This window comes from Medicago truncatula, chromosome 8 (genome assembly GCF_003473485.1).
Source record: "Medicago truncatula cultivar Jemalong A17 chromosome 8, MtrunA17r5.0-ANR, whole genome shotgun sequence".
Lineage (NCBI taxonomy): Eukaryota > Viridiplantae > Streptophyta > Magnoliopsida > Fabales > Fabaceae > Medicago > Medicago truncatula.
This window is the reverse complement of record NC_053049.1, coordinates 30,047,998-30,075,502: the sequence shown is the minus strand read 5'-3', so window position 1 is coordinate 30,075,502 and position 27,505 is coordinate 30,047,998. Positions and strand designations below refer to the sequence as shown.

At 33.6% G+C, this 27,505-nt stretch overlaps 2 protein-coding genes and 1 non-coding gene across 12 annotated transcripts; all 3 read left to right on the top strand.

The window, feature by feature from the left end:
* The first annotated feature begins 903 nt into the window (after positions 1 to 903).
* On the top strand, positions 904 to 13,422 carry LOC11411182 (uncharacterized). Of its 10 annotated transcripts, none has more exons than XR_003008117.2 (11): positions 904 to 1,113; positions 3,329 to 3,435; positions 3,521 to 4,468; positions 6,317 to 6,862; positions 6,955 to 6,987; positions 8,734 to 8,771; positions 9,854 to 9,989; positions 10,088 to 10,165; positions 12,318 to 12,367; positions 12,679 to 12,735; positions 12,931 to 13,422. XR_003008117.2 is itself a non-coding variant. In XM_024773779.2 (11 exons), the coding sequence occupies exons 2-8, from the start codon at positions 3,370 to 3,372 to the stop codon at positions 9,881 to 9,883; spliced, it is 438 nt and encodes a 145-aa protein (XP_024629547.1). In that variant the 5' UTR covers positions 909 to 1,113; positions 3,329 to 3,369; the 3' UTR covers positions 9,884 to 9,989; positions 10,094 to 10,165; positions 12,318 to 12,367; positions 12,679 to 13,422. The 10 variants fall into 10 exon arrangements, 8 of the variants coding, with proteins under 8 accessions (XP_024629547.1, XP_024629549.1, XP_024629545.1 ...); XR_003008116.2 differs by having other exon boundaries at positions 12,679 to 12,817; XM_024773779.2 differs by having other exon boundaries at positions 909 to 1,113; positions 3,521 to 3,553; positions 4,338 to 4,468; ... (1 more) ...; positions 10,094 to 10,165; positions 12,679 to 13,422.
* A 690-nt stretch (positions 13,423 to 14,112) lies between these two features.
* Positions 14,113 to 14,184, top strand: TRNAE-UUC (transfer RNA glutamic acid (anticodon UUC)). The gene has a single exon. It is a non-coding gene; the product is annotated as a tRNA-Glu (tRNA).
* A 6,396-nt stretch (positions 14,185 to 20,580) lies between these two features.
* Positions 20,581 to 27,005, top strand: LOC11440472 (D-aminoacyl-tRNA deacylase). The gene is made up of 9 exons (XM_003628680.4): positions 20,581 to 20,821; positions 20,900 to 21,083; positions 21,688 to 21,830; positions 22,245 to 22,308; positions 24,894 to 24,946; positions 25,105 to 25,160; positions 25,699 to 25,773; positions 26,127 to 26,303; positions 26,535 to 27,005. The coding sequence occupies exons 1-9, from the start codon at positions 20,585 to 20,587 to the stop codon at positions 26,620 to 26,622; spliced, it is 1,077 nt and encodes a 358-aa protein (XP_003628728.3). The 5' UTR covers positions 20,581 to 20,584; the 3' UTR covers positions 26,623 to 27,005.
* Positions 27,006 to 27,505: the final 500 nt, after the last annotated feature.

Here is a 27,505-nt window from a genome sequence, read left to right as displayed (position 1 = left end):
CACTTTATTTTGACCAAGTATGAGGCCATTACGACACACATGCTCAATCGGTTAGGACATTGCATTAATATGTAGGGGTCAAGGTTCAAACCACATACACTCCACTTATTCATCTTAAGAGATGATTTATAACCACTAAGTTATTTAACCCAAAAAAATTAATTGAGTTTGTATTGACCTCACCTCAAGATGGATGCGTTAAGTTGAATATTGATGGAAGTTGCGGTACCTCTGGTGACATTGGCTCTGGAGGTTTACTTCGTGAGAACAAGGGTGATTGAATGTTGAGTTTCTCTTCTAATGAGGGGCAGGGGATGTGCTTTTTGTTGAGCTCTTTGGTGTTTATCATGGTTTGAAGTTGATAAAAAGAAACTATATTCAACAGGTTATTTACGAGATAGATTCTCTGGAAGTCCTCTATCTTCTTTAACATCCAGACCACTCGCATATGTATGCATACACTTCTTTGTTGGCGGAGATCTTTGGTTTAAAAGAGCATATTCCTAACATTTCTTTCTAACATGTGCTTAGAGAGGGAAATTGTTGCGCGTATTTTTTTGGCAAACTCGATTGTTCTTCAAAGTTAGGTGTGACATATTGGCAGACTCCTCCTTCAGAGTTGGAGTCGGTGTTGAAGCTTGGTGCTCCATGCTGAGCCCTATTTACAATTTTTTTCCTTCTTTTTTTTGACAAATGTTAACTTATGCCTTTAAAGATGAGTTAAGATCTTCTCCATTTATGTCTTTCTCAATTTCTTCCATTTGAAGAGACAAAAATACATAAAATCTTGAAAAAAGTAAAATATAATTAATGATATTTAGACTCACTTAGTGATAGGATCCACAATTTATTTTACTATATTGCCTACTTTTATATTGCCAGAAATGTAGTATAAAAAACCTACAGTATTTAATTGTTATCAGTCCAACCTTTAAATGCAAACATCATCGGTCTAGTTCCGATGACTTTGGTTTTGTCGAGGTCTTCTCGTTGTCTCTTTATGCTCAGTGGTGTCAAGATTCGGTGCCTCACTTACACTTACCCACCACTGGGATTGAAATTGGGAAACGTTGAAGATGAAACTCAAGCAATTTGCAATGCATGCAAATGGTGGTTGGTTACTATTTTCATTTCTTCTTCTTCTTCTTTTCATTTATCAGCTTACCTAATTGCATTATGTTCTTTCTTTCTTCCTAAAATGCAACATTTTATATATTAATTAGGTTTTAATCATACATGCTAAGCTATTTTCAATGCGCTGTTTGTTAGGTTTACAAACTCTGTGTGTGATTTGTGTTGTGTAGTAAGTCTGAGTTGGAACAGCATATAAGTGATTAGATCCGTAAACCCAACGTCTTAGGATTTTCGGTGAAAGATGCGGTTGTCATAACATTTTGTTCCTCATTCATCAACAATGAGGCAGTGATGTTGTTTTCAACTTTTATAGATCACACAATTGGTTGAAGCCAGGGTCTTAATATTGGCTAGGTGTTTTTAGTATCTGTTTGAAAAATACCATTTTTTTTGTGGTTTATCCTACAGATATTGCTAATGCAGCCATGTTTAGGCTCTTATCTTCGGCCTATTGTTTGAGAAAAAAAAAGGTGAATCTGAGCCTTACACACTCATTTGTCATTAGTTTAAGTATGAGGCTCCACACTCAGAGAGTTAAGGTTGTTTTGAGAGCTGTTGCCTCTCTGTGTTGTTGTGGTAGCCGATGATTCGTCTCGGTGAAATTTGTTAACACCTCTCAACACATTTATACTATTACTCCCTCCGTTCCTCATCACAATCTTCTTTTTCTTTTTCTTCTTAATAAACAACAATGGAAATGGAATGAATAATTCTTCTTTTTCTTCTTCTTCTCCTTGGATAGCAAGGCAGTGATGATGTTTTCAGTAACTGAATCAGACATTGGGCGAAGAGATGTTTCATGGCGAGGTGATTTTGTGTCTATGTGAAGTTACACTTTGCACAAATGTTTAACGCAGCCTTTGGGAAACTCTTCTCTCTTCTGTCTGACAAAAGCCGAATCTGAGCCTTCATTTGTTCTGCCCCATCTTAATTTGTGTTTGGGAAGAGAAATGATATTTGTACAACCATTTTGGAAAATTGCTGTTCACACATCTTTCATTGCTCAGAAGCTCCTGTTTTAAACGATCAGAAGTTACGAACCGATCCCATCGGAAGATAACTTCCGTTGCGATAACAAGGCTCCTCTTCTTCGTTTTTTTTATAACAGGGCAATGTTTGTTCACTTCTTCTTTTTTTTCTTCTTATTCTTCTCAAGGCTGTGATGATATTTTTAGCAATTGAGTCAGACAATGGGTGAAGACATGTTTCATGGCGAGGCGATTCTGTCTCTGTGAAATTACACTTGTTGTACTTTGCACGGATGTTGTTTTTGACGCAGCCATTAGGAACCTCTTCGCTCTTTTGTCTGAGAAAAGGCAAATCTGAGCCTTCTTCTGTTCATCCCATTTCAAATTGTGTTTGGGCCGTGATCTCTCTTTTGTATGAAACAATGTTGCTGAGCGCTCCATCTTATACATGAATGGACATGATAATGTTGTCTGGCTGCTATTATGGTTGCATTGCAACAGGACGTGATCATTGAATTAACAAAGTCTTTTAACCTTTCAAAACAAGTTGTGCTATATTTATAGAATCCTTCTATATTTGAAAAGCTTTGTATGCAAAGCGTTTCAAATTCAAATGCTGCACATGATAGCAACTGTGTTTCACTTGACCGACCCACATCTCTGCAACAGTTTTCAACACAGTACATGTTTAGTTGTTTTCATTTGAAGTCTTTTTTGAATCATGATTTCATTTGAAGTGATGTTGTATATTGTTTCATTTTTTAAAATTCGAAATTTATATAGATATGTTTGTCCATGGTGGAAAGAGAAAGACCAAGAAGGAATGTGCACTTAACTCCTGTGGAAACTATAACAAAGCGAGCCTAGGACATCAGTCAATATATTTTTTTTTTATATGTAAATATTTAAATAGAGAACTAGAGGGATTGGAACTATCCTGTCTCAAATGGTTTTGATAGGAACACAATATTTGCATTCCAAAGAAAAAACACTTTTTATTCAAAAATAGGAAGGAAAAAAAATGGAAATAAATAACACATAGTGTGTTCTCTCCTCTTGTACTATTTTCATCTCAATAACCTTTCACCATATGCCCACTCAGGCACTCACTCACAATACTCAATGAAACCTAAGAAACTTCTCTTCCCCCTAGACCTACCATTTCCCTACTGGAAGCAAGTGTAAGTGTACAAATCTATTTTTCTTATGTTGGGATTTTGGGATAGGGTAATATTGAAGAGAAAGCTGTGGAAGATTGAACTCAAGCATGCATCATTGTCACATCACTTTCAACGAGGCTTTGGGGCTCTACCATCTCAAATCGCAAATGGTGGTTAGTATTTTATATTTTCACTTACTTTTCATTTTGTTATTTCTGTTTAGCTAACTGGATTCTTTTCTTTGTTCATAAAATGCAGATGAATTCCACAGTTTCAATGTTAAATGCAAAGGTATTTTCAATGAGCTTCATGTGTTTTATACTCCCTTCAGTATGAACTATGAGAAAGTTTTGCAAACAAGAATTGATGTATTTGGTCTAAACTTTATCTTAGGGTTGTTCGAGAGGGGTTTTTGGAGGGAAGGGCTTTGAAGGGTTAAATTTATATTTTAATATATATTTGATTTGATATTTTATAAAAGTTGAAAGAACAACATGATAAATGATCATATAATACTTCAATAACACTTAATTGGTTTTAGAAAAACATTTTATAACGTCCGTAATTGATAAAATAGAATAGTATGCCCTCCCCTCCAAAATCCTCTATCTAAACATACCCTTATCCAAACATATGATTCGAGGGAGTACTTCAATCATCTATAAATATTATTAATTATTTCTTTAATAATGTAAAACTAAAAAAAAACCCATATTACGAGACGGAAGAAGTACTCCCTTGAATCATATTTATAGATTAAAAGCTACTTTTTAGATTCAATAAACATTTAATGTATTTATAGACTAAATACATTATGTAACTAATAAAAAAGTAGTTTTTTGTTTATAAATGTTACCAGATGAAGTATTTTCTTTTACAATTAATTTACCTTTAAGAGATGAGATGATGCAATCCGACACAAGTATTAGAGCTAAGCAGGTACTTTGGAAATAAAACATAATGAGGAATTAGTTGGGGAATATAATTTTAAATAGTGTAAAATATTATATGAAAGTAATTTTTGTATGTAAACCTTTATATGCATACATCATTCGATGACTTTGGTTTTTTCGAGGTCGTGGTTCTTGTTGTCTCTTTATGCTCATTGGTGTCAAGATTCGGTGCCTCACTTACACTTACCCACTGGGAAATGTTGAAGATGAAGCTGCGGAAGATTGAACTCGAGCAATGTAATGCATGCAAATGGTGGGTTGTTACTATTTTCATTTCTTCTTCTTCTTCTTTTCATTTAGCAGCTTACCTTTCTTTCTTCCTTCCTAAAATGCACATTTTATATATTAATTAGATTTTAATCATACATGCTAAGCTATTTTCAATGCGCTTTTTGTTGGGACCGGAGGGAATATTATACTTAAGTGTGAGTTGGAAATCTCACATTGTTTAGAAAAGTAAAGGTCAAACAACATATAATTGGTTAGATCCGTGAACCCAACGTCTTAGGATTTTGGGTGAAAGATGCGGTTGTCATAAGCTTTTCTCCAATATGGATAATTCGCCGGGCTCCCCTCATTCACCAACAAATTGCACATTTCTTCTGTCATATTATTTACTTTGTTTGAAAAAATTGGTTTCATGATAGATAGACAGAGTACACAATGAGGCAGTGATGTTGTTTTCAGCTTTTATAGATCACACAATTGGTTGAAGCCAGGGTCTTAATATTGGCTAGGTGTTTTTAATATCTGTTTGAAAAATACCATTTTTTTGTGGTTTATTCTACAGATATTGATAATGCAGCCATGTTAATGCTCTTCTCTTCGGCCTATTGTTTGAGAAAAAAAGGTGAATCTGAGCCTTACACACTCATTTGTCGTTAGTTTAAGTATGAGGCTCCACACTCACAGAGTTAAGGTTGTTTTGAGAGCTGTTGCCCCTCTGTGTTGCTGTGGTAGCCGATGACTCGTCTCAGTCAAATTTATAAACAGCTCTCAACACATATATACTATTACTTCCTCTGTTCCTCATCATAATCTTCCTTTTCTTCTTCTTCTTCTTAATACAATAATGGAATGAATACTTCTTTTTCTTCTTCTTCTCCTTAGATAGCAATAGCAAGGCAGTGATGATGTTTTCAGTTACTGAATCAGACATTGGGTGAAGAGATTTTTCATGGCGAGGTGGTTTGACGCAGCCTTTGGGAAACTCTTCTCTCTTCTGTCTGACAAAAGCCGAATCTGAGCCTTCATTTGTTCTGCCCCATCTCAATTTGTGTTTGGGAAGAGATATGATATTTGTACAACATTTTTGGAAAATTGCTTTTCTGACATCATTCATTGCTCACATGCTCCTGTTTTAAACGATCAGAAGTTACGAACCGATCCCATCGGAAGATAACTTCCGTTGCGATAACAAGGCTCCTCTTCTTCGTTTTTTTATAACAAGGCAATGTTTGTTCACTTGTTTTTTTCTTCTACTTATTCTTCTCAAGGCTGTGATGATATTTTTAGCAATTGAATCAGACAATGGGTGAAGACATGTTTCATGGCGAGGCGATTCTGTGTCTGTGTGAAATTACACTTGTTGTACTTTGCACAGATGTTGTTGTTGATGCAGCCATTAGGAACCTCTTTGCTCTTTTGTCTGAGAAAAGGCAAATCCGAGCCTTCTTCTGTACAGCCCATTTCAAATTGTGTTTGGGTCGGGATGCCTCTTTTATACGAAACAATGTTGCTGAGCGCTCCATCTCATACATGAATGGACATGATAATGTTGTCTTGCTGCTATTATGGTTGCATTGCAACAGGGAAGTGATCATCGAATTAACAAAGTCTTTTAACCTTTCAAAACAAGTTGTACTATATTTATAGAATCCTTCTATTTGCAAAGCTTTGTATGCAAACCGTTTCAAATTCTAATGCTGTACAGTGCACACATGATAGCAACTGTGTTTCACTTTACTGACCCACATCTCTGCAACAGTTTTCTACACAGTACATGTTTAGTTGTTGTCATTTGAAGTCTTTTTTGAATCATGATTTCATTTGAAGTGATATTGTATATTGTTTCATTTTTTAAAATTTGAAATTTATATAGATATGTTTGTCCATGGTGGGAAGAGAAAGACCAAAGAAGGAATGTGTGCTTAACTCCTGTGGAAACTATAACAAAGCAAGCCTTGGACATCAATCAATATATTTTTATTTATATGTAAATATTTAAATAGAGAACTAGAGGGATTGGAACTATCCTATCTCAAATGGTTTTGATACGAACACAATATTTGCATTCCAAAGAAAAAACACTTTTTATTCAAAACTAGGAAGGAAAAAAAAAGAAATAAGTAGCCCACAGTGTGTTATCTCTCCTTGTACTATTTTCATCTCAATAACCTTTCACCATACCCACTCAGCAACTCACTCACAATACTCAATGAAACCTAATAAACTTCTCTTCCCCCTAGACCTACCATTTCCCCACTCGAAGCAAGTGAAAGTGTACAAATCTATTTTGCTTATATTGGGATTTGGGATAGGGTAAAATTGAAGAGAAAGCTGCGGAAGATTGAACTCAAGCATGCATCACTGTCACACCACTTTCAACGAGGCTTTGGTGCTCTACCATCTCAAATCACAAATGGTGGTTAGTATTTTATATCTTCACTTACTTTTGATTATATTCATTTGTTTTGCAGCTTTGCTAACTGCATTCTTTTCTTTCTTCACAAAATGCAGATGAATTCCACGGTTTCAATGTTAAATTTAAAGGTATTTTCAATGAGCTTCATGTGTTTTATACTCCCTTCAATATGAACTATAAGAAAGTTTGGCAAACAAGAATTGATGTATTTGGTCTAAACTTTATCTTAGGGTTGTTTGAGAGGGGTTTTTGGAGGGAAGGGCTTTGTAGGGCTAAATTTATATTTTAATATATACATTTGATATTTTAAAAAGTTCAAAGAACAGCATGATAAATTATCATATAATACTTCAATAACACTTTATTTATTTAAAAAAAACATTTTATGATATTTGTAATTTAAAATAGAAAAGTATGCCCTCCTCTCCAAAATCCTCTATCCAAACATAACCTTATACTTAGGACCAGATGGAGTATTAGGTTAAAGCAGTGGCTTACACATTTCTTCTGTGATATTATTGATTTGTATGAAATTAGTTTCTTGATAGAAGACACAATGGGGCAGTGATGTTGCTTTCAGCTTTTAGATCCGACAATAGGTTGAAGAGTCTTAGTATTGGCAAGGTATTTAAGTATGCAACCATGTTGAGATTCTTTTCTTATGCCTATTGTTTGAGAAAAGGTGATTCTGAGCCTTCCTTTGAAACCCAGAATTAAGGTTTTTTAACTTCGTTAGTCGTTAAGTGTGAGGCTCCTTCACAGTCAGAGAAATAAGGTTGTTTTGAGAGTTGTTGCCTTTCCGTGTTGCTGTGGTTGCCGATGATCCGTCTCAGTGAAATTTACAAACAACTCTCCACACATACCTTCTATTACTTCCGCTGTGCAATAGTGCTATAGTGCCACTATAGCCGCTATTTGACAATATTTTGTACTGGATAGCGTATCTCAGAATAATAGCGGTTTGTTCAAATTCCTCTACGTTATAGCGCCACTATAGCTGCTATTTAACAACGCGTATATTAACCTTTTCTTTTTCTTCTTCTTTTTAGATAACAAAGCAATGTTAACCCCTTCATTCTTCTTCTTCTTCTTCTTTGGTAACAAGGCAGTGATGATGTTTTCAGCAATTGAATCAAGCATTGGGTGAAGAGTTGTTTCATGGCGAGGTGGTTCTGTGTCTGTGTGAAGTTACACTTGTGGCGCTTTGCACAGATGCCCAACGCAGCCTATGGAAACCTCTTCTCTCTTCTGTCTGAGAAAAGGCGAATCTGAGCCCTCTTGTGTTCAACCCACCCTATCTCAAATCGTGTTTATTTGAGGCCTTTTTTTGCCAAACACAATTTCTTCCTTGTATAAAAAATACACAGGAATTATTAGTACATTTCACTAAAGCTGAAGCAAGGTCAGCAAACTATAGAATCTGTGACATAGTTCAGAAACATCAATGCTAGGTGAACTAGACACTATTATTTGACCTTCGGTTGAGAAAATGGCCAAGAAAATTGTTAGGCTTCTCAAGGCAAGGCAAGGCAAGACAACATTGCTGAGGGCTCCATCTTATATATGAATATACATGATAACTTTGCCTGGCTGCTATTATGGTTGCAAAAGGGAAGCGATCAAGGGAATGGAAGTTTTTATTTAGACTTCATATACAAGGGAAAGAGACAGGATCGCAAGCAACCAACTTAAAATAGAAACACAACCTAACTAAACAAATAACTAACATATTAACCAACTACTCTAACAACCCATAACTACGTTAACTAATCTAATTTTGGGTTCCTAACAGGTTAGTAGTTTATTTCTTCTCATACTTTTCATTTTGCGGTGTTTTGTTTGTCTAACTGCATTTGTTTTGCTTATAAATGCAGATGAGTTGGAGGTTTTTTATCTTAAAATGGTTTCAAAGGTATTTTTAACATGTTTCGTGTGTTTTATATATTAGGTTATCTCTATTGAATACTCTGTTATAGCATTTTTTTTAAACCTCATATATGACTTGCACATTTTTTGGGTGATACATTGTTATAGGAATAAGTTGCTCGATAGAGGATATAACGAGGCTATGATGTTGTTTTCAGCTTTTAGATCAAACAACAGGTTGGAGAGCCTAAGTACTGGCAAGGTGTTACAGTATTGGTTTGAAAATACCATTGTGATTCATTCTACATATACTGATAACGCAGCCATGGTGAGGCTCTTCTCTTCTGCCTATTGTTTGAGAAAAGGGTGAATCTGAGCCTCCCTTGGAATCCCTGCAATTAGGGTTTACAATCGTTAGTTAAGTGTGAGGCTTCATCCTCAGAGAGAGATAAGGTTGCCTTGAGAGCTGTCACTCCTCTGAGTTGATGTGCAAGCTGATGATCCTTCTTAGTGAAATTCGCAAAAAACCCTCCATGCATACACACATACACACACATACTCTGTTTCTGTTTCTGTTCCATACATAAGCTTCTTTTCCTTCTTCTTCCTCTTAGATAACAAGGCAGTGATGATGATTTCAGCAATTGAATCAGACATTGTATGAAGAGTTGTTTTCTGGCTAGGTAACTATGTATGTGTGTGAAGTTACCCTTGCGGTCATTTGCACAGATTCTGTTGATGCAGCCTTTGCAAACCTCTTCTCTTTTTTGTCTGAGAAAAGGCGAATCTGAGCCTTCTTTTGTTAAACCCTAACTCCATTTGTTTTGGGGATTTTTTTTTCCTCTTTCCGTCTTTCGTCTGTCTTGTTGAATTTTTGTTGTTTCCCACATAAAGTCAAGTTACTTGTTGGAAGCATACGACTATGGGACACATCGCTATTTTGTACACACACTAATTGATGATAGTGTTAGTATTTAGTATGCGTTTCACTTGACCCTCATCATCAATTTGTGTGGGGCATATTTGTACACACACTAATTGATTTCGCGTGAAGTGAGCTCCAAAAAGAATTTCTATGATTATAGTTTATTATACTCGACTATTTTTTCATTCTTGAAATATGTTTAGATACACTTGGCCATGGTGGAAAGGGAATGACTCAGAAGTAACAGTTGCTTAACTCCTGAGAAAACTATACTACTGCAAGCCTTGGACAATCAATCCATTTTTTTATATATAAAAAATAAAAGAGAACTAGTAGATGGTTTGTACTCTCCTATCTCAAATGGTTAGTATTTGAACCTTAATAATTTCTTTTCATTATGTTGTTTTGTTTGAAGTGTATTTTTTCTTTTTTGTTAGATGCAGATGAAGAGGCGGTTTTATATGCTGAAATGGTTTCAGGAGAAGCATGCCACTCCTGTTTTAATAAATTCTAAGGTATTTTTATCACGCAATGTGTGTTTTATTTATGTATCAGGTTGTCTCTAAGACTATCAGATTTTCTATTTCTGCATTTGTTAAGCTTCTCTGTTACTCACACATTTCTTCTATGATATGATTTTTTTGAATTACGTTTCTTGATATAGGACACAAGGAGGCGGTGATGTTGTTTTCTCTTTTAAATTAAACAGGTTGAAGAGTCTTATCACTGGCAAGGTGTTTCAGTATCTGTTTGAAAATACCATTGTGGTCCATTCTACAAATACTGGTAACACAGCCATGGTGAGGCACTTCTCTTCTGCCTCTTGTTTGAGAAAAGGTGAATCTGAGCCTTTATCTGAAACCCTGCAATTAGGGTTTCTCCCCTTAATATTTGTTAGTTCAAGTATGAGGCTCCACACTCAGAGATAAGGTTGTCTTGAGTGTTGTTGCCGCTCTGAGTTGCTGTGCAAGCCGATGATCCTTCTCGGTGAACTTTGCAAGCAGCTCTTTACACATCAACAACCAACTACATGGATCAAACTACACCATAATGTTCTATCATAAACCACATTTCGATCCATATACATATATATTTCGTCTCAATTATGTACTTCTTTTTCTTCTTCTATCTCATCCTCTTTAACAACATGGCAGTGATGCTTTCAACTATTGAATCAGACATTGGGTGAATAGCTATTTCAAGGCATTGTGACTCCGTGTCTGTGTGAAATTACCTTTTGGTCCTTTGCATAAATGCTGTTGCGCAGCCTTTGCAAACTTCTCTCATTTGTCTGTGAAAAGGCGAATCTGAGCCTGTTCAACCCAAACTCATTGTTTGGGTCCCTCTTTTTCTTTTCTTTTTTGGCTTGGTTGAATTTGTATCCCACCGAGTCAAATTTAATTATGGAAGCATAGAAAGATTAACTTTACACAAAAAACATTTTTTTTATGCAGTTCGTATAATATTTTTCCTTGACTGCTTTTGAATCGTGAGTGTGACTGCAAGCTAATTTGCACATATTACTCCTTTATTCATCCGACAATCATGCCTATACTTTTGGCTATGCATATATATATATATATATATATATATATATATATATATATTATTGACGGTGATATGAGATTGCATATATATAGTGGTGTTTTTATTCAATTTTTGCGCTTGTTTATTTTTTTTGATATTTTTTGCATGATATGCACATTTGGAACTGTATGCTGATATATTACTTATCGTGGGACTTCATTTTATTTAACATGTCCCTTCCATTGAAGACTGTCCCTTTTAAGCATTGAGACCTTCACAATTTTCCTTACCAGAATTAAAGAATGAATTAAAAAATGAGTAAATGCCTCATAGATCATGCTATTTCGCGTGGATTATTTCGTAATATCTGAGAAATGTTCAAATATTGGAGGAACTGCCTCCTAGTTAAAGCTGAAGGTGGAACTAGATCCTAGTATTCTATGCCACCCATTTTTGGGTCTAATATACAACATTTGTTTAAGTATCAGGAAATCCTACTTGTGTGACATTGAATAGAAGGTTCTAGTTCCACTTTCAGTGTCAAATGGGAGTTAACTTAATATTTGGTCAGACACCAAATGCTTCTATGAAAAGCACACGAGTTAGTACACTTCACTAAAGTTGAGGCTAGGTTGGCAAACAATAGGATTTATCCTAAAGTTCAGTAACTTTAATGCTGGGTGAATTAGAAACTCCATTATTTGCTCTCTCAGTTGAGAAATTGTTAGCAGTCCTAAGGCAAGAAAACGTCGTTGAGCGCTCCATATGAACGGGCAAAGTTTTCTAAGGTCTGTCAAGGTTGCAACAGGGAAGAAATCATTGAAATAACAAAAAATTGACATGAGCAGTGGCGTTAAAAACCTAAATGCTTGGCATGGGCATGCAATCTAATGCTGTTAAGTAGAGGCTATATCGGCGCTTTAGCAGAGCATAATTTGAACAAATTGCTATTTGCTTTGTGGTACACATACGTTACACAAAGTTTATAAAATAGCGGCTATAGCAGTACTACAACACTGTTGCACAGCAAAATTTGAACAAACCACTATTTTCCATGATATGTGATTGGCAACATTGTGGGCATCTGGCTAGAAATATTTTATCTTGTTTACTGAAATGATATTGTTTGGATTCTTACAGTTAGTCTGGGAAGGACTTGGAGGAGAGACTGATTTGGGAAACTGGTGCAGGTAAAATAACTATACTAAGTTGTAGCAATGTTAGTAAGTATGATTGTTTGGTGTATATATGAGGCCTTCACGCGGTTCTTCAAAAGAGAAGAAAAAAATGAGGCCTTCACATCTTTCACATATCTTTATGCTGTTTTAAGAGATGCATATGTGTTTACCATATGGTCCGCTGATTTTAATTTTTTGGCCTTCATGGACTATATTTTCCCTTCCACCATTTTTAAATAGTTTTTCATGTTTGATGGTATTGCAGAATTATATGGACTAATTTGAGAAACAATAACCATATGGTTGTTTCATTTTTGTGTTAGGGTGTGTTTGGAAGGAGGGTTTGAGAAACAATAACCTTGCTACCGTGAATTTCTTTGGTGTGTAATTGAGCAACCTTTGTTTTCAAAGAATTGCAAGTTTTTACAAGGCTTGTCGACTTCATACTCTGTTTCTAGAGGGGTGACATTAGAACTGGAATTTTGAACTTTTTAAACTCATTATACATATTCGTGGGTATGTTTTTCGCTTAAAAGAAATATGAGACTAATACTTGCTTTGCTTTTGCAATCTAGGAAAGATGGTGTTTGGACTGGTGACCTATACTCTGGATATTCACTGCCAATGGAAGATCCCAAAGAAGAGACAAATGTGGATCTTGAAGGAACTTGGAAATAGTTTATAAGAAGAGCAATGCTATTTCAAGCGAATAATTCCATTGTGAAATTCCACGAAGCTGTCGTGTTGCTTTTAAAAGGCAAGCAACGTGTCCCCACTTCCTTATTTACCGGAAAATATCAATGCAGTATGTGATAACAACCAATCAGCTGAGTTCGCAATCCATTCGTGATACCAACTCTCGCGAGATTTAGCATTAGGCATAAAAGAAGTATGTGAATAAATCTAATTTTTGTGGTGGCGAAATTCTCGCACATTTTGACTGTAAGGAAGTATGTGAAGCATTAACCGAATGTTGTTTGATTGTTATACAAGTCTTTCTTTGAATTGTAGATGTGATGTTCTTTGTGAATGCTTGTCCGTGAACGCCAGAACATGTTTTCTTAAAATTTGTGTTATTTTTACTTGATAACTAAGAGGTTCCGAACAAACAATTGTATGTATCTTCTGGAAACAATAAAATGTAAAAACTATTTTCAGATTACAATTAAAATAGTGATATATAATGCCAAGGAGAAGCTAAAACTAGAAGCGATAAGTAGAACTCCTATGTTTCTGCTTCAGTTCATGTACTTTATGATCTAAAATACTGAAAAAACTTAAGATTAATGTTGGAGCAGGTCTTGGACCGGAGCGTGTTCCAATTGTTTTTTAAGGGAACAAGCTTATAACATTTCATTAGATATCAAATTGGTAATGTGTGGTGATACCTCAATAAACATATGAGGACTAGCAAAGAATGTGGTATCTCTGGCTAAGGTATGATTGACCTCATTCGTTTCTCTCCGATTTAATGCGACATCTCACAACTCAAAATTCTGTAACATCATTAGTGTTTTGCTGAAGTAGTCCACAACTTTATTGGCGTATAGCTCATAATCCACCTTCTCAAGCTGTAAATCATGAATCCAATTAAAAAAAGGAGACATCATTTTGTGAAAGAATCAATTCTCCTTTATTCTCATGGGTGAATTTTACTTCCTCTTTTTAACATAAACTTCAGATGAAAGTATCAAATTCTGGAGGATTTATCATATTAAATTCTATATATACTAATATGTCGAAGAAGTAACACATCTTCCATTGTCGTCCAGCGGTTAGGATATCTGGCTTTCACCCAGGAGACCCGGGTTCGATTCCCGGCAATGGAAATTTTTTGGCTAGTTCATATAAATATTTTTTGTCCAAAATTTGGGTCTTTCATGGAAATAATAATCGTTTTCTACCAATTTTATGAGAAATATTTTCTTTTTGAGAGTTTTTTTTTATGGAAACTTTATAATAATCATCTAAAAAAGTTTGTATCTTTTAAACTGGAAAATACTCTCCATTTATTTTCTTATATTGTAGCTAATTAATAATCATATAACAATTTTAACAGTTTATGATTTTTCAATATAAGTTTATTAAATTTTAATGAAAATAAAAATATTTTATTAAAACAAGCTCATACATTAAGACCAAAATAAAAAACAAGCTCATACATTAAAATAAAAAATACATTCAAATAAAAAAAAAATATATATATATATCAATTAGAAAAAAACAGCACACTTACCAAAAAAAAAAAGACAGCACACCATATCTTTTAACATAACTCTTTTAAATTATGTTCAAATAAAAATAAATAATGACTTCGAAGATGATTTTTTATCGCTACTCGAATATTTTAGTGTTTTTTGTCACATTAGTGACCAGTGGTAAAATTTTAAAAAAGTTTCTGAAACACGATTTTCAAGCTCTTCAATAGACGACGATTTGGCCGCGCATAAATTTATAAATGAACCTCGTATACTATGAAATTATTTACGATATATTATGCTGTAAAATTAATTTCCTCGTCGGAAATTTTCTCATAAAATCGCATCGTATAGGTTACTTAGATGGAAAAAGTTATTTTATCGACAAAAATGATTTTGAACATTTTTATTAGATATCACGTATAACTGTCGACGGCAATCATTTAGGTTTAAAATTAAGTAACGTGTTATAGAAATATAAATGTAAGCAAATAATTATGATGAGTTTTTAGAAGTGACTAATTATTTATGATTTCAGGGAATATTGGTAGAAATGATATTAATTAGAGGGTAACTGAGATGATCTTTTGGTGAGAAAATATATACTTTCATCTTCTTATCCTCACATGGTAACCACACATACTTACATATTCCAATTCTTTTTTTTTTTTTGAGAGAATATTCCAATTCTTTTATAAAATAGACTTTTTACCCATGCTGTCGCACGAATCATATATAATTCTAAACATTACCTGCACTTTTTATTAAAAATATAGGTGTGAAATATCATGTGGTCTTTTATAAAAACTCATGTTATATATATATATATATATATATATATATATATATATATATATATAGAAATAAGCATTTACCTGTAAATTTTTTTTTTTTTTTTTGAATGAGCAAATATGACTCTGTAAGTTAGATTGCAATTTGAGATATAATAGATACTTAAAATATAAAGGATTACACCGGTACGGCGGTGTTTGTGTCAGATTGGATTATATATGTATCCAAACCAAAGTAGGTGATTCACACTTCCTATCATTCTCTCACTTTCCTGACTTCTTTCTTCATTCTTCTATCTCCTCTCTTATTACCTCTTCTCTCTTTGTTATTTTCTATTCTTTCTTCTCTCTTCTACAAAAGAAAATTCCAAGAACCTTGAGAAAGGTAATAACTCATAAAACGTCTACTCTTTCTTTGAATTTGATTTCCATTACTTACAAAATATGTAAATGATCACAAGTCCAAAACTTTGTAGTAATTACTCATGAACACATCATTTCTCACCTTTTCTTGTTAAATCTTTGTGAGTTATGCAAATAACCATGATCTTTTGTTTAAAATCCAATTTGCTTACCATTTTATGTTCATGACCTTTTGAGAATTATGGGTTATTCTTTCTTTAAATTTAGACTATTATTTTTCCCATCCTATGGCCTTCTCACTCGTCCTATGCAAATTACCAACATGCCATTCAGATTATATAATCCGGAACATCTATACGTATTTCGGAATATAGAATCCGGACAATTGCGAAGTATAAAAGGAACTTCACCCTCCATTTTTACAGTTTTACAGTCTCACTTTCAACATTCTCTCTCTCTCTCTCTCTACATTATCCCAAGTTCCGAACACCACAAATCCTGTCCAAATTTGGAGTTTTGTTGATGAAAAACACCACATTTCAACCCTTTTCAAACATCATGGAATGTAAGTTCGATTTCTGTACATATGCATGGTTAATTTCGTCGATTTTTTTTTTTTTATTTCTGGTCGGATGCAATCTGAATTTTGTTTTCCGGACTTGATTGTTGATGTCCGGAAGTTGAAATCCGGAAAAACCCAGAATGTTTTTTTGCTTATGTTTTGTGATGTTTGATTACCCTAATTTAAATGTTCAACATCTAATACTCGACACGTAAGGGAGGTAGTGCATGCTTCCCATGGGAGAGAGTGTCTCCGACGGCTGTAGGAGAAAGGTGGTGTTCCTCCGAGACATCGGGGTGGTAGAGGACGCCGTGCTGATGTCGAGCATCAGCCGGAGCAGCAAGAGAATATGGACATGGAGTATAACACCTCGTTTTCCCAACGTAAAAATTTCATTTAATTAATCAGAGTAATTCACATAAACGGAATGTCACACTTCTTTTCTTAAAATCATAAACGGAATAATTAACTAATTATCCTTCAAAATTCAATAACATAATATTTAATACTTCGCAGCAAAATTTATTCGAACATCTAAAATAATTTTGGCACGAAGGCCTCATTAAAGTATCTCATAAAAATCCAATTAACAACTTAATCATGTAAATTCATAAGCAATACGTAAGGAATAGAAAAGCATGCAACAAAGTTCCTATCCTGTTACATATCAGAGCACCTAAAGACACACATGAGAGATAATCCACTCACGACAGCAATCTAACAGCAACTTAAACTCGATCACCTGCAAGTTACTCATACGAAGAGCAATATTTCCAAGCAGAAAGGGTGAGATTTCACAAAACAATAATATCAAGCATATAATTCATTAATTATATTTAACAACATAAATAACTTCATGTATTAGCAATAATAATCCTTTATGTAATGATTCTTAATAACTCAATCAACTTCTAATTATCATTAACTTCATATTCATCACATTATAAACTTCATCATATAGCACATAATAATCAAATCATAACCAACATAGATCATCACATCATAAATATCATCTTTAACACACAACATAATCATCATCTCATAATAACTTAGACCACACAACATAATCATCACTTAATAATAATAAGGCTAAATTACCTTTTTGGTCCTCTAACAATTTAATTGGTATCAGATTAGTCCTCTAACTAAAAATTGATTTATTTCGGTCCTCTAAGTTTCTCACCGTTACTACATTTAGTCATTTCTGTTAGTTTTATTCAAATAAACGTTAGGGTTTGTGTTATGTAGGTCCTCTAACTTTATTTATTAGTATCATTTTGGTCTTATTCCTTGTTAAGGTATTATGATTAAATAGTGACTGATATTATTGGTAACTGTTATGGTTCATATGTATGTGTGAAGCAAGAGGTCAGATACCCACATAACACAAATCATAATGTTTATTTGAATAAAACTAACAGAAATGATTAAATGTAGTAACGTGAGAAACTTAGAGGACCGAAATAAATCAATTTTTAGTTAGAGGACCAATCTGATATCAACTAAATAGTTAGAGGACCAAAAAGATAATTAAGCCATAATAATAATCATATACAACACAACATAATCATCATCTTATAATGATATAAACAACACATATTCATCATCTTATAATAATACAACAACACATATTCATCATCTCATAATAACTTAACAACAACATATTCATCATCTCGTCATAATATAACAACACATATGTCATCTCATAATAACTTAAACAACAACGATTAATAAATATTAATACTTCACTTAGTTCTTTATTAACAACTCATTGACAAATGACAACTTAACGACAACGCAACTTCATCTTCTTAATCATGCATGTGGTACCAACTAGAGCATCAAGCCCCCAACATATTGAGTGTAAATAGGCTCACAGAGCATCAAGCCCTCTCCCTTCACATATTATGTATAAATATATATTACAGAGCATCAAGCCCTCACCCAACGTAAATGAGTATGCAATAGACTCAACATCTTAACAACTTAGACATCTCTTATGACTCCAATAATTTGGATCAACATCTTACAACTTAAACAACTTAAACCAACATTAGCATCTTAATGATATTAATACATCACATCAGCAAGGCAACACCATCAAATAATTTACAGCAAGTCAACATCAACAATAATCATCTAATACAACCATTACAACTTCATATCAACATCTTTCACAATATATAAATATTCTCACATTAATCATCAAAGTAAATCAACATCTTAAACATCATATATACATATAAAACTTCATCAATCATGAACAATATCGTATTCACAAACATATACATACATATACTAATTCATCAATCATATTCAATTATTCACTGTGACCTACGTGCAGTAATTTGACCATAACTCAAGTTCTATAAATCCTTTTGAAGTCAAACCAACGACATTAGAAATCTAACATCCATACCTACAACTTTCGTGTTTACAGCTAAGACCAATTATGTACCAATCAATACCAGTTTTCATTTCAAACTCGGACAAAGTTGTGCTGAAATTCATAAAAATTCACTGTGACCTACGTGCAGTAATTTGACCATAACTCAAGTTCTATAAATCGTTTTGACGTCAGACCAACGACATTAGAAAGCTAACATCCATACCTACAACTTTCGTGTTTACACCTAAGACCAATTTTGTACCAATCAATATCAGTTTTCATTTCAAATTCGGGGCAGAGATGAAAAGAAAAATCAGAAAAAGCAACCTATATTATTCAACTTCACTTTCATTCAAAATCATCACAATCATCACTCTTAACCCTAATTCTCAAATTCTCAAAAACTAAACCTACAACATGTTAAATACAATTTTCAAAATCATAGACTCAAGATTATTGAATGTTAGTCCCACCCTTACCTTAGATTTGATTGACAGCAAGGTTCTACAGACTTCTCATTCTCTGACTCTTCTCTTCTCTTTGTTTTCTCCCAAATCCTTGTTTTCACATAAAAACTATTCTAACCTAATTTCTCCTCTTTTATATCACTAACCACTTCTCTTAATTCTACTTAAGCCCACTAAACTTCTTTAATTTCTAATTCAGCCCCCCAAGTCTACTTATTCTATTATTTAATCATATTCTAATAAATAATAAAATAAAACCACTTAATAAAATATCAACATACCACATAATCAAATAAATCATATAATTCGACTCTATCTCATTAAAATAATTAAATAAACAAATATAAGCTACTAATATATATATATATAACACATAACAAAATATCACTTATCAAATAAGTTAATTAAATTCTAGAAGAACAGACTCTAAACTCAAATAAATAAATAAATAAATAAATAAAATAAATAATTCGAAGAGTGCGTTACATGGAGCAGGAGCAGCCTGATGTGGAATCGCAGCATATGGAGGAGCAGGAGCTTGAGGAGGAGCTGCAGGGTATGGACGAGGAAATGGAAGATGTCGAGCCACGACGAAGGCGAAAGAAGAAGGTGGTGGACCCTGATGACTATCCCGGTGGCCCACACGAGACTGGCCTGTTGTGGAGGTACCATGTGCACGTGGTCTGGAAGGCGACTGATGGCGTGTTATTTATTAATGTTAAACTCACTTTATATCTGAAACTGCGTGTTTATGTACTGTTAAATCTACCTGTTTATTTATTGTTAAATATGTTTGTGAAGCCATGAGTTTAAACTCACTTTATTAATTTTAATTATTTGCAGTGGCGTGGAAAATTAAAATGCATCATCAACAGAAAGAAGATAGAAGCGATGCATGATGATGACACCAGACCTATCATGGCTGCACGATGGTGGGAGAACAGGGAACCGACCTTGGTTGGCTCCAGGATACCAGCTACAACATGATTGACCATGGTCTGGCCTGTGCCTTTGTGGAGAGGTGACACGAGGAGACTTCCAGCTTCCACCTTCCGTTTGGGGAGATAAAATAACAACGAGTGGAAACGTAGTAGTCATTAGTTTATTTTGAAGTATTAACTCAAATCAATTAGTTAATGCACAGTAACCGCTTCTTTGTCTTGGTATTAATAGACTTTATTGCGCAAAGTGCATAGTTTCTAAGGGAGAACTATGTATTCTATGAAAAAGTCAAAACTGGCAAAAAGGATGAATATTGCACATGAGCTAATTTATAGAGGATTAAATTTGTAATTTTTTTCTTCTTCATAGGGTTCAAAATCACAACATTTAAAAAGTTAAGGGGTCAAAAGTAGACTTAAGTCTATTAATTTAAGGCAAAAAGGATTAATTTTGTTGTTTTCAAGTAAAAAAATTAATCAAAGACAATTGTTGCTTGTTGTACATGACATGACATGACATGTTGCTTAGTACAATAGTTCGTTCCTGTCCAATAGTAAACCACTCCCGCCACCCCTTTTTTCACCTAAACCGCAGCCTTAGATCATCAAAACCACTTTCTTCACTTTCTTCAACCCATCATCATCATCATCCAATGGTGTCTCTTCTCGTTGCAACAACATCCGACCCTGCTTCAATCAACCCTGCCAATGCCCTCTTAGCCATGCCAGGTTGGCAACCTGGACCCCATTTCCAGGTTCAACCAAAAACCCTTTTTTTCTTCCTTTTTGTTTTCCATTTTTCTAAATTTTTTAATTTTTTTTTTTTGATTTAGGATGATATGAAGAGTTTTGTGAATGAAGGGTTGAGAGTGTTGCTTCATGGAAAGAGTATAGTGGTGGAAGATTATTTGGATACAAGGTGGGAAGAGGTTACTGGAGAGGTTGTTGATGAAGTCATCTTCTTAAGTAAACACACTGCTGCTTCTAATAAACCTGCTCTCACTGTTCATCCTATTGGTATTTAATTTCTTTTCATTACCCTTTTTTAATAAGGATTAAATATGTTTTTAGTCTTTCTAACCTACAAAGCACGAACATTGGACACGACAGTGACAGTGACACTGATACTGACATGTAGACATATAGGTAATAATAGATTGAGAAATAGAACTCATTGAATGTAACTACATATGTTGGTGTCATGCCAGACACTAGACACCAGACAGGCTTCAATTTGAAGAGTGGATGCTATATTGATTATGTGTATCTTTTTTTTTTGTTTTTGAAGGAAATGATTATGTGTATCTTGAAATTTTAGTTTTTGTACTTTGTACCAACTTTTCAGTCAATTCAAATTGAAAAAGAGTCTGTCTGGTAATGATTTGTTGGGTGAAATGAGTGTGTGAAAAGTTTAAGTCATGGTAAATGAAGCAGATGAGACCTCAATTAGACATGCAAATTCTTGATGTCACAACCCAAATTGTGGTCACGGACGGTTTGAGTCTAACGCCACACTAGTGTGCTGTGTGCAGTGTGTGAATGTTGTAAATTCTGGGGTAAAATAAATAAACAACCCAAATGGCTGTCACAAACAATTTCTTAAAATATTGTGTTTTTGTAGGAGTTCCACATTTGCGTGAAGGTGATGTTCCACCTCAAGGTGGGAAACCTGGATGGGCAGCACTGCCAAATCCTAGGATTGGACCTTGGATTCGACTTTTGAAAAATATTGCTCAGGCTCATAATCTGGTCCCTGAGTTTGAGGTGCCTTACTCTTTTCTTATATTTGTAATTTTAATTTAATTCCAATTTGAACCGGTTTTCTTTTCTTTCCTGTTGATTGTTACTTGTGTTGTGTGATGGTTTTTTGCTTTTAAATTATCCTTTTGTGTTCTAGTTTTATCTGAAGTACTTTTACTTTATGTTTTGAATATTTCTGCAAATACATGGATCGTTTCCCATTGGAGGAAGATGACTTAATATATTATGTTACATGGATTGTTTGGCTTAATGTTATATTATGTATCAGTTTTGTTAAATAGTAGCTATAGCATAGAAAAATTTGAACAAATTACTATTATTCTGCAATACGCCGATTAGTACAAAATGTTGTCAAATTTGTGTTCTGAATTTTGAAAAGCACTTGTTGCATACTTTTTATGTGTTTCCTCAATTTAGATTACTCTGGAGGCCACTCATCATGGACCAATGACAAATAAGCCAACTATGTTTCTGGAGATTGGTGCGTACTCTTTCTTTCCTCCTAGATGTATTTTAGATTGATAGATTTGATACATCCTCTATTATAAGCATATTGCATACTTTATTTGTTGTCTTCAAGTCCGTACTATGAACATGCCTTGTAAAGTCTTTGCATCCTTCATTATTTATTTTTTTAGATTCAGTTAGTCTTTATTTTGTTGATTAATCTCCTTTTCATTTCATATTCATCTTTTGCCTGATGAAAGTACCAGTAATTTGCGAAGAAGGTTCCATATTTTGTTGGTTTTCAATGCGAAACGAGATATTAGGTGCCAAAAGAGCAATAAAATGAAACTTGCAAATAAACAGTGTTTTTTATTTTAATACTTCATTTGTGCATAACGGGTATTTTTGCTGGTATTGCGAAAGTCCATTCAGGATTTTAAACAACACAATTTCAAATTGTTTCTTCCCGGACCCTGCGTATGCGGGAGCTTTAGTGCACCGGGTTGCCCTTTTTTCTTTCTTTCTGTGTATATGTTAAGTGCTCAGTTTTTTATTGGCTTTGCGGTATTATCAAGAAATGGCCAACTTATCATTTGGTCCTTCCTCACTCTACCCCCTCAACCAGTGTTGTCAAATAATGACTATAATGGTGCTATAGCATAGCATAATTTGAACAAATCTCTATTGTTCCACGATATGGTATTTAGGTACCGTTTGGCCAGGCTTTTTTTCGGTCTAAAAGCTACTTTAAAACAAAGTTAAAATAAAGCTCTTTAAGAAAAAGGTTAAAGCTGTTTGGTTTCTTTATTTTTTTTTTTAGTTCTAAAGTTATTTTTGAGTTAAAAGCTGTTTGGCAAAATATTGTACAAAACTTTGAATTTATTTTTTTTTGGTGGTGTCTGGGGTTCGAACCCGGGACCTTGCATATATTTATGCATTGTCTATAAATAAAAAAACTTTGAATTCATTATGAATTAACATAATAAATAAAAAAATGTCTAAAATATTTTTTGAAGGGAAAAAATGTTTAAAATATAAAAGATATATTTTTACCAATACTATATTTACTCAATGACGTTTATTTTATGTAACATGAATACAAATTTGTATCATCATATAAACGACTTGTTAAATATTTGAATAGGATAAATAATTTAAGGAGGCTCAAATAATAACATAAATAATATCAAAGTAGTTTGGAAAATTAAAAACAATAATCATTTTTTTTTAAAGACATAAATCATCACAAACTCAAATATTTCTACTCTCCATCAACGCAACTCCTATTTGATTTCTAACTTTATTCATGTAGCCTCCATCTTGCACTCTTCCTGGATTATATGAACTGATTTCTTCATTTATATTGCTTTCTTCGTCACGCTTAATCATATCTATAATATGTATATGTGTGTATATATAATGAGAATAATTGGTTTTTTCTTTTCCAATTATACTCTATAACAAATTTTGTTATAAGAATACCATATTTTTAGTGTTGGTAAAAAAGATAAGAATTTATATATATAATATTATATTTGTTATATTGCTGGTGTCATTGAAAAAGATATGTTTAGTTTTTTTAATAAGAAAAAGATATGCATAGTTTGTTACAATACAAATGTGTAAATTATATATAAGTATAATTTTTTTAGGCAACTACACTTGTACTTTTAATTAAAATCAAAATTTTATAAAAATAATTATACGCATTACACAACACTAACAAAAATTATACGCATTAGCATAACAAAAAAAAAAAAAACAGAAAGAGGAACATAAAGTATTACTCTAAACACTAATGTGTGTGTGTATTTCCGTGGTTGAAGAAAGGGAATAAAAATATTCGGTGTCATTCACTGACAGCGTGAATACAAATATTTGCGTGGTTGTGATGATCAAAAGATATTGAAATTAATATATAAGTGATAAAAAGATAATAAAATTCCTTAAAAAAATAGATAATAAACTTAAATGGAACCTCATTAAAAAATTAAATGGACCGGTTAAAAAAAATAAAAAAAAATAAAATGGATGAAAAAAGCGTATTGAAGAGAGGTGCTTCTGAAATAAATTGGGGAGAAATAGTTTTTTGAAGTAGCATTCAACAACTTTTGGTTAAAGCTCATTCCATTCAATTTTATGCATTCTAAAAAAAGTACTCTTTTTCGAAGGTACTTTATTGATATTGTGTTTGGCCTAGCTTCTCCTTAAAAACGTAGAAAAGCTGAAAAAAAACCGGGCCAAACAGTACCTTAGTATAAAGTGTTACCAAATACCGGGGCTTTAGCACTGTAGTGGAATCTGAGCAAACAACTAATTTCCACGATCCCCGACTGATCAACTTTTCCCCAAACCTGATATCTCTTTCTGTGTTGGTAACATTATCACTTTTGTTTGACGCCTGATCACTCCTTCCTGCTTTCATCCATCATCCATGTTCATATTTGTTGAGTTTTTCTAGTACATATTATTTTCTCTTACACATAGATAAGCCACGATTATTTTACTTTATTTTGAAGTAGTTTGTGGCTGCTAAATTTTATTCTTCAGTTACTCAAGAAACTGTTAGAAATTAATTGCAATTTGAGCTAGTATAACAACTGGATAATTCTGGTATAGGAAGTACTGAAGATTACTGGAAAAGACAAGATGCTGCTCAAGTTATGGCTCAGGTCGAGTGGACTGTTATACGTTCCCAAAACTTTTGCTTCAATTTGTAGAGTTTCCCTGTGTGCATACATTCTGTTGTAAAAAGCTAAAGATTTGTATTGGTATCTAGCTAGTGATATTTATTTATTTTACTAAAATGATATTGTTTGGATTCGTTCAGTTAGTCTGGGAAGGACTTGGACTTGGAGGAGGGACTGATGTCGGAAACTGGAGCAGGTAGAGTGATTATGTTAAGAAAATGTAGTGATGTTAATTGGCATGTTTGTTTGGTGTTTGGTATATATGAGGCCTTGCCATCTTTCGCATGTTTCGACGAGTAGCATTGCATTCCATCTGTTTCAAAATGTGTAATTACCATATGATCCTCTGAGTTTTAAATTTTAACCTTGGTGGACTAGTTTGAGAAAATAGGGCTGTTTATATATTTGAGCTTTTAGATTGACTTATTTGAACTTATCTATTGGCATAAGCACTTGCGAGACTGTTTCTGAGAGCGTACATATACAACTTATGGCATGTCTATAAGTTGTTTTCAATTTATTTTCACAACAACTCATAGATAGCTTACGAAAACAGTTTGATTTGATTTTATCTTTTGCTATAGAAATAGCTTATACATGCTATAAGCACTAAGTTAAGTTTTTTATCAATGCAGAGCCAATATTTAGGTTTGGTTCGTTTATGGATTAAAGTTTCCTTCTAAAATTGATGAAAATTTTCTAAACTGAATCTAATTCTCACACTCTTCCTGCAGGGAGAATGATAAGAAGAAAGTCCTTCTTGGGATAGGTGGTGGACATTATGTGCCTAGGCATATGAATGTAGTGTTGTAAGTAGCCATTTTATTGACTTTATAATTGAATTTTCTGATTGATGAAAGGGTATAAATTGCACACTTAAATAGATTATGGGAATAAATTACATTGGTGACAAACATGGGAGTTAAACTCCACTGGATTGAAGGTAAAGGTGGCTTTTCCTTAGTTAGACTACTTTAGCCTCATTTCATATGCAACACATCTTCATTTTGTGCAAACAATCTTCTACTTGAGCCTTTTTTTAGTCTTGAGTTCTAATACACTTCTAGAAAATGATGTTTACATAAAATTTTGCACTTGTCAAAATTATTTTTAAACCTTGAATAAAAAAATGAGAATACTTGCTTTGCTTTTTGCAATACAGGAAAGACGGTGTTTGGGTTGGTCACGTACTTTCTGGATATTCGGTGCCAATGGAAGATCCAAAAGGAGAAACAAATGTGGAGATTGGAGGAACTTGGAAACAGTCTATAAAAGCTGCATACGAGGCAACTAAATCTGCTTTTCCTGGTGGCGAAATTATTGCACATCTTGACCAAAAGTAAGCTCAATGTGCATTATCCTTCTGTAATCAATTGTTTGCATGTTGCAAACAACTGAATGATATTTGTTTGTTGAGTGATAAACGGTTCATAAAAAATCATCTGCAACTGCAAGACATGGAAGTTTGATATTTTTTATTGGGGGTCTGAAATATGATTTGAAACAGATAATAGGCTGTAATGCTTTTACTTTACACTCAAGTTAATGTTTACCCTAAAATTTACTGCAGGAGTTTCAAGGGCTGGCAGAAGAATGCCATCACAGGATTCCTCACGGAGCAGAATATTAAAATTGGAAAGCCAAATAACTTCTATTGAGTGTCGATTTAAGAGGATGTTATTGTGAACACAGAATGTGCAGATTGCAGACAGAGGCATGCTGCAAATTTTTGTAGACCAGATTAGCAGTAAAAGTGATTTTGATACAAAGTAATTTACATATTGTTTTTTCAAGATTTCTAAGAGAAAGCAAAAGTCATTTTATGTTTGTTTAAAATTAGAAAGTGATTTTGTATTTCTCTCTATTAGAAATAATTTCAGGCGCTTTAGAAGGTTAGCATATATGTTATGCTCCTATGTATTTATTTTGGAATTGTACCGTAGATTGATAATATATGTATGTATGACAGATTAATATGAATGTATTTGCCTTGGCAATATTTGAGTCAAAAGATATACAATAAAATATAGTTACTTGTCCAGAAATCTACTTATGAGTTCATTATACTACAAAGCAGCACTAGTTTGATGAATGAGGAAACTGAAAATTGATTTGTGAGTCATGATGATTTGCAGAGTTCTCATTTTGATGTATAGATTGCTTTCTAGCTTTTAAAATAAGTTTGGAAAGGCAACTAACAGCTGTGTAGACCAGGTTAGACACTCCAGATTTGAACTCCTTCGCTTGAAGTGCCTCTCTCGTAGACGTTTTACGGCGGGTTGAAGCACATATGTGCACCTCTTATGAATTCACTCCTCCATGGTCTTTTCACAAGTGCTGCTAAGGAGCTCATGCAACAGCTCTCATGCATGATTTGTTCTAATGGATTATGAGACAGTGGAGGCCGTCACATCGGTCCATTGTAACGGTTGTTTACATGGTAGTTTGGAGAGTTTGATGTTTCAAAATATCTTTCGGCTCCAAGTTGTCTCTTCTACTTACCCTAATTTGGTTGATAATACGAGTGATTTCAAGTTATCT

What these genes read in the sequence shown, in the direction of transcription:
- LOC11411182 (XM_024773779.2), top strand. Translation starts at nt 3,370, where the DNA reads ATGCATCATTGTCACATCACTTTCAACGAGGCTTTGGGGCTCTACCAT. An exon ending in TTTCAATGTTAAATGCAAAG is followed by an intron (nt 3,554 to 4,337) that starts GTATTTTCAATG and finishes GGTTTTTTCGAG; the next exon opens with GTCGTGGTTCTTGTTGTCTC. An exon ending in ATCTTAAAATGGTTTCAAAG is followed by an intron (nt 8,772 to 9,853) that starts GTATTTTTAACA and finishes AAATATGTTTAG; the next exon opens with ATACACTTGGCCATGGTGGA.
- LOC11440472 (XM_003628680.4), top strand. Translation starts at nt 20,585, where the DNA reads ATGTTGCTTAGTACAATAGTTCGTTCCTGTCCAATAGTAAACCACTCC. An exon ending in TCTCACTGTTCATCCTATTG is followed by an intron (nt 21,084 to 21,687) that starts GTATTTAATTTC and finishes GTGTTTTTGTAG; the next exon opens with GAGTTCCACATTTGCGTGAA. An exon ending in AACTATGTTTCTGGAGATTG is followed by an intron (nt 22,309 to 24,893) that starts GTGCGTACTCTT and finishes ATTCTGGTATAG; the next exon opens with GAAGTACTGAAGATTACTGG.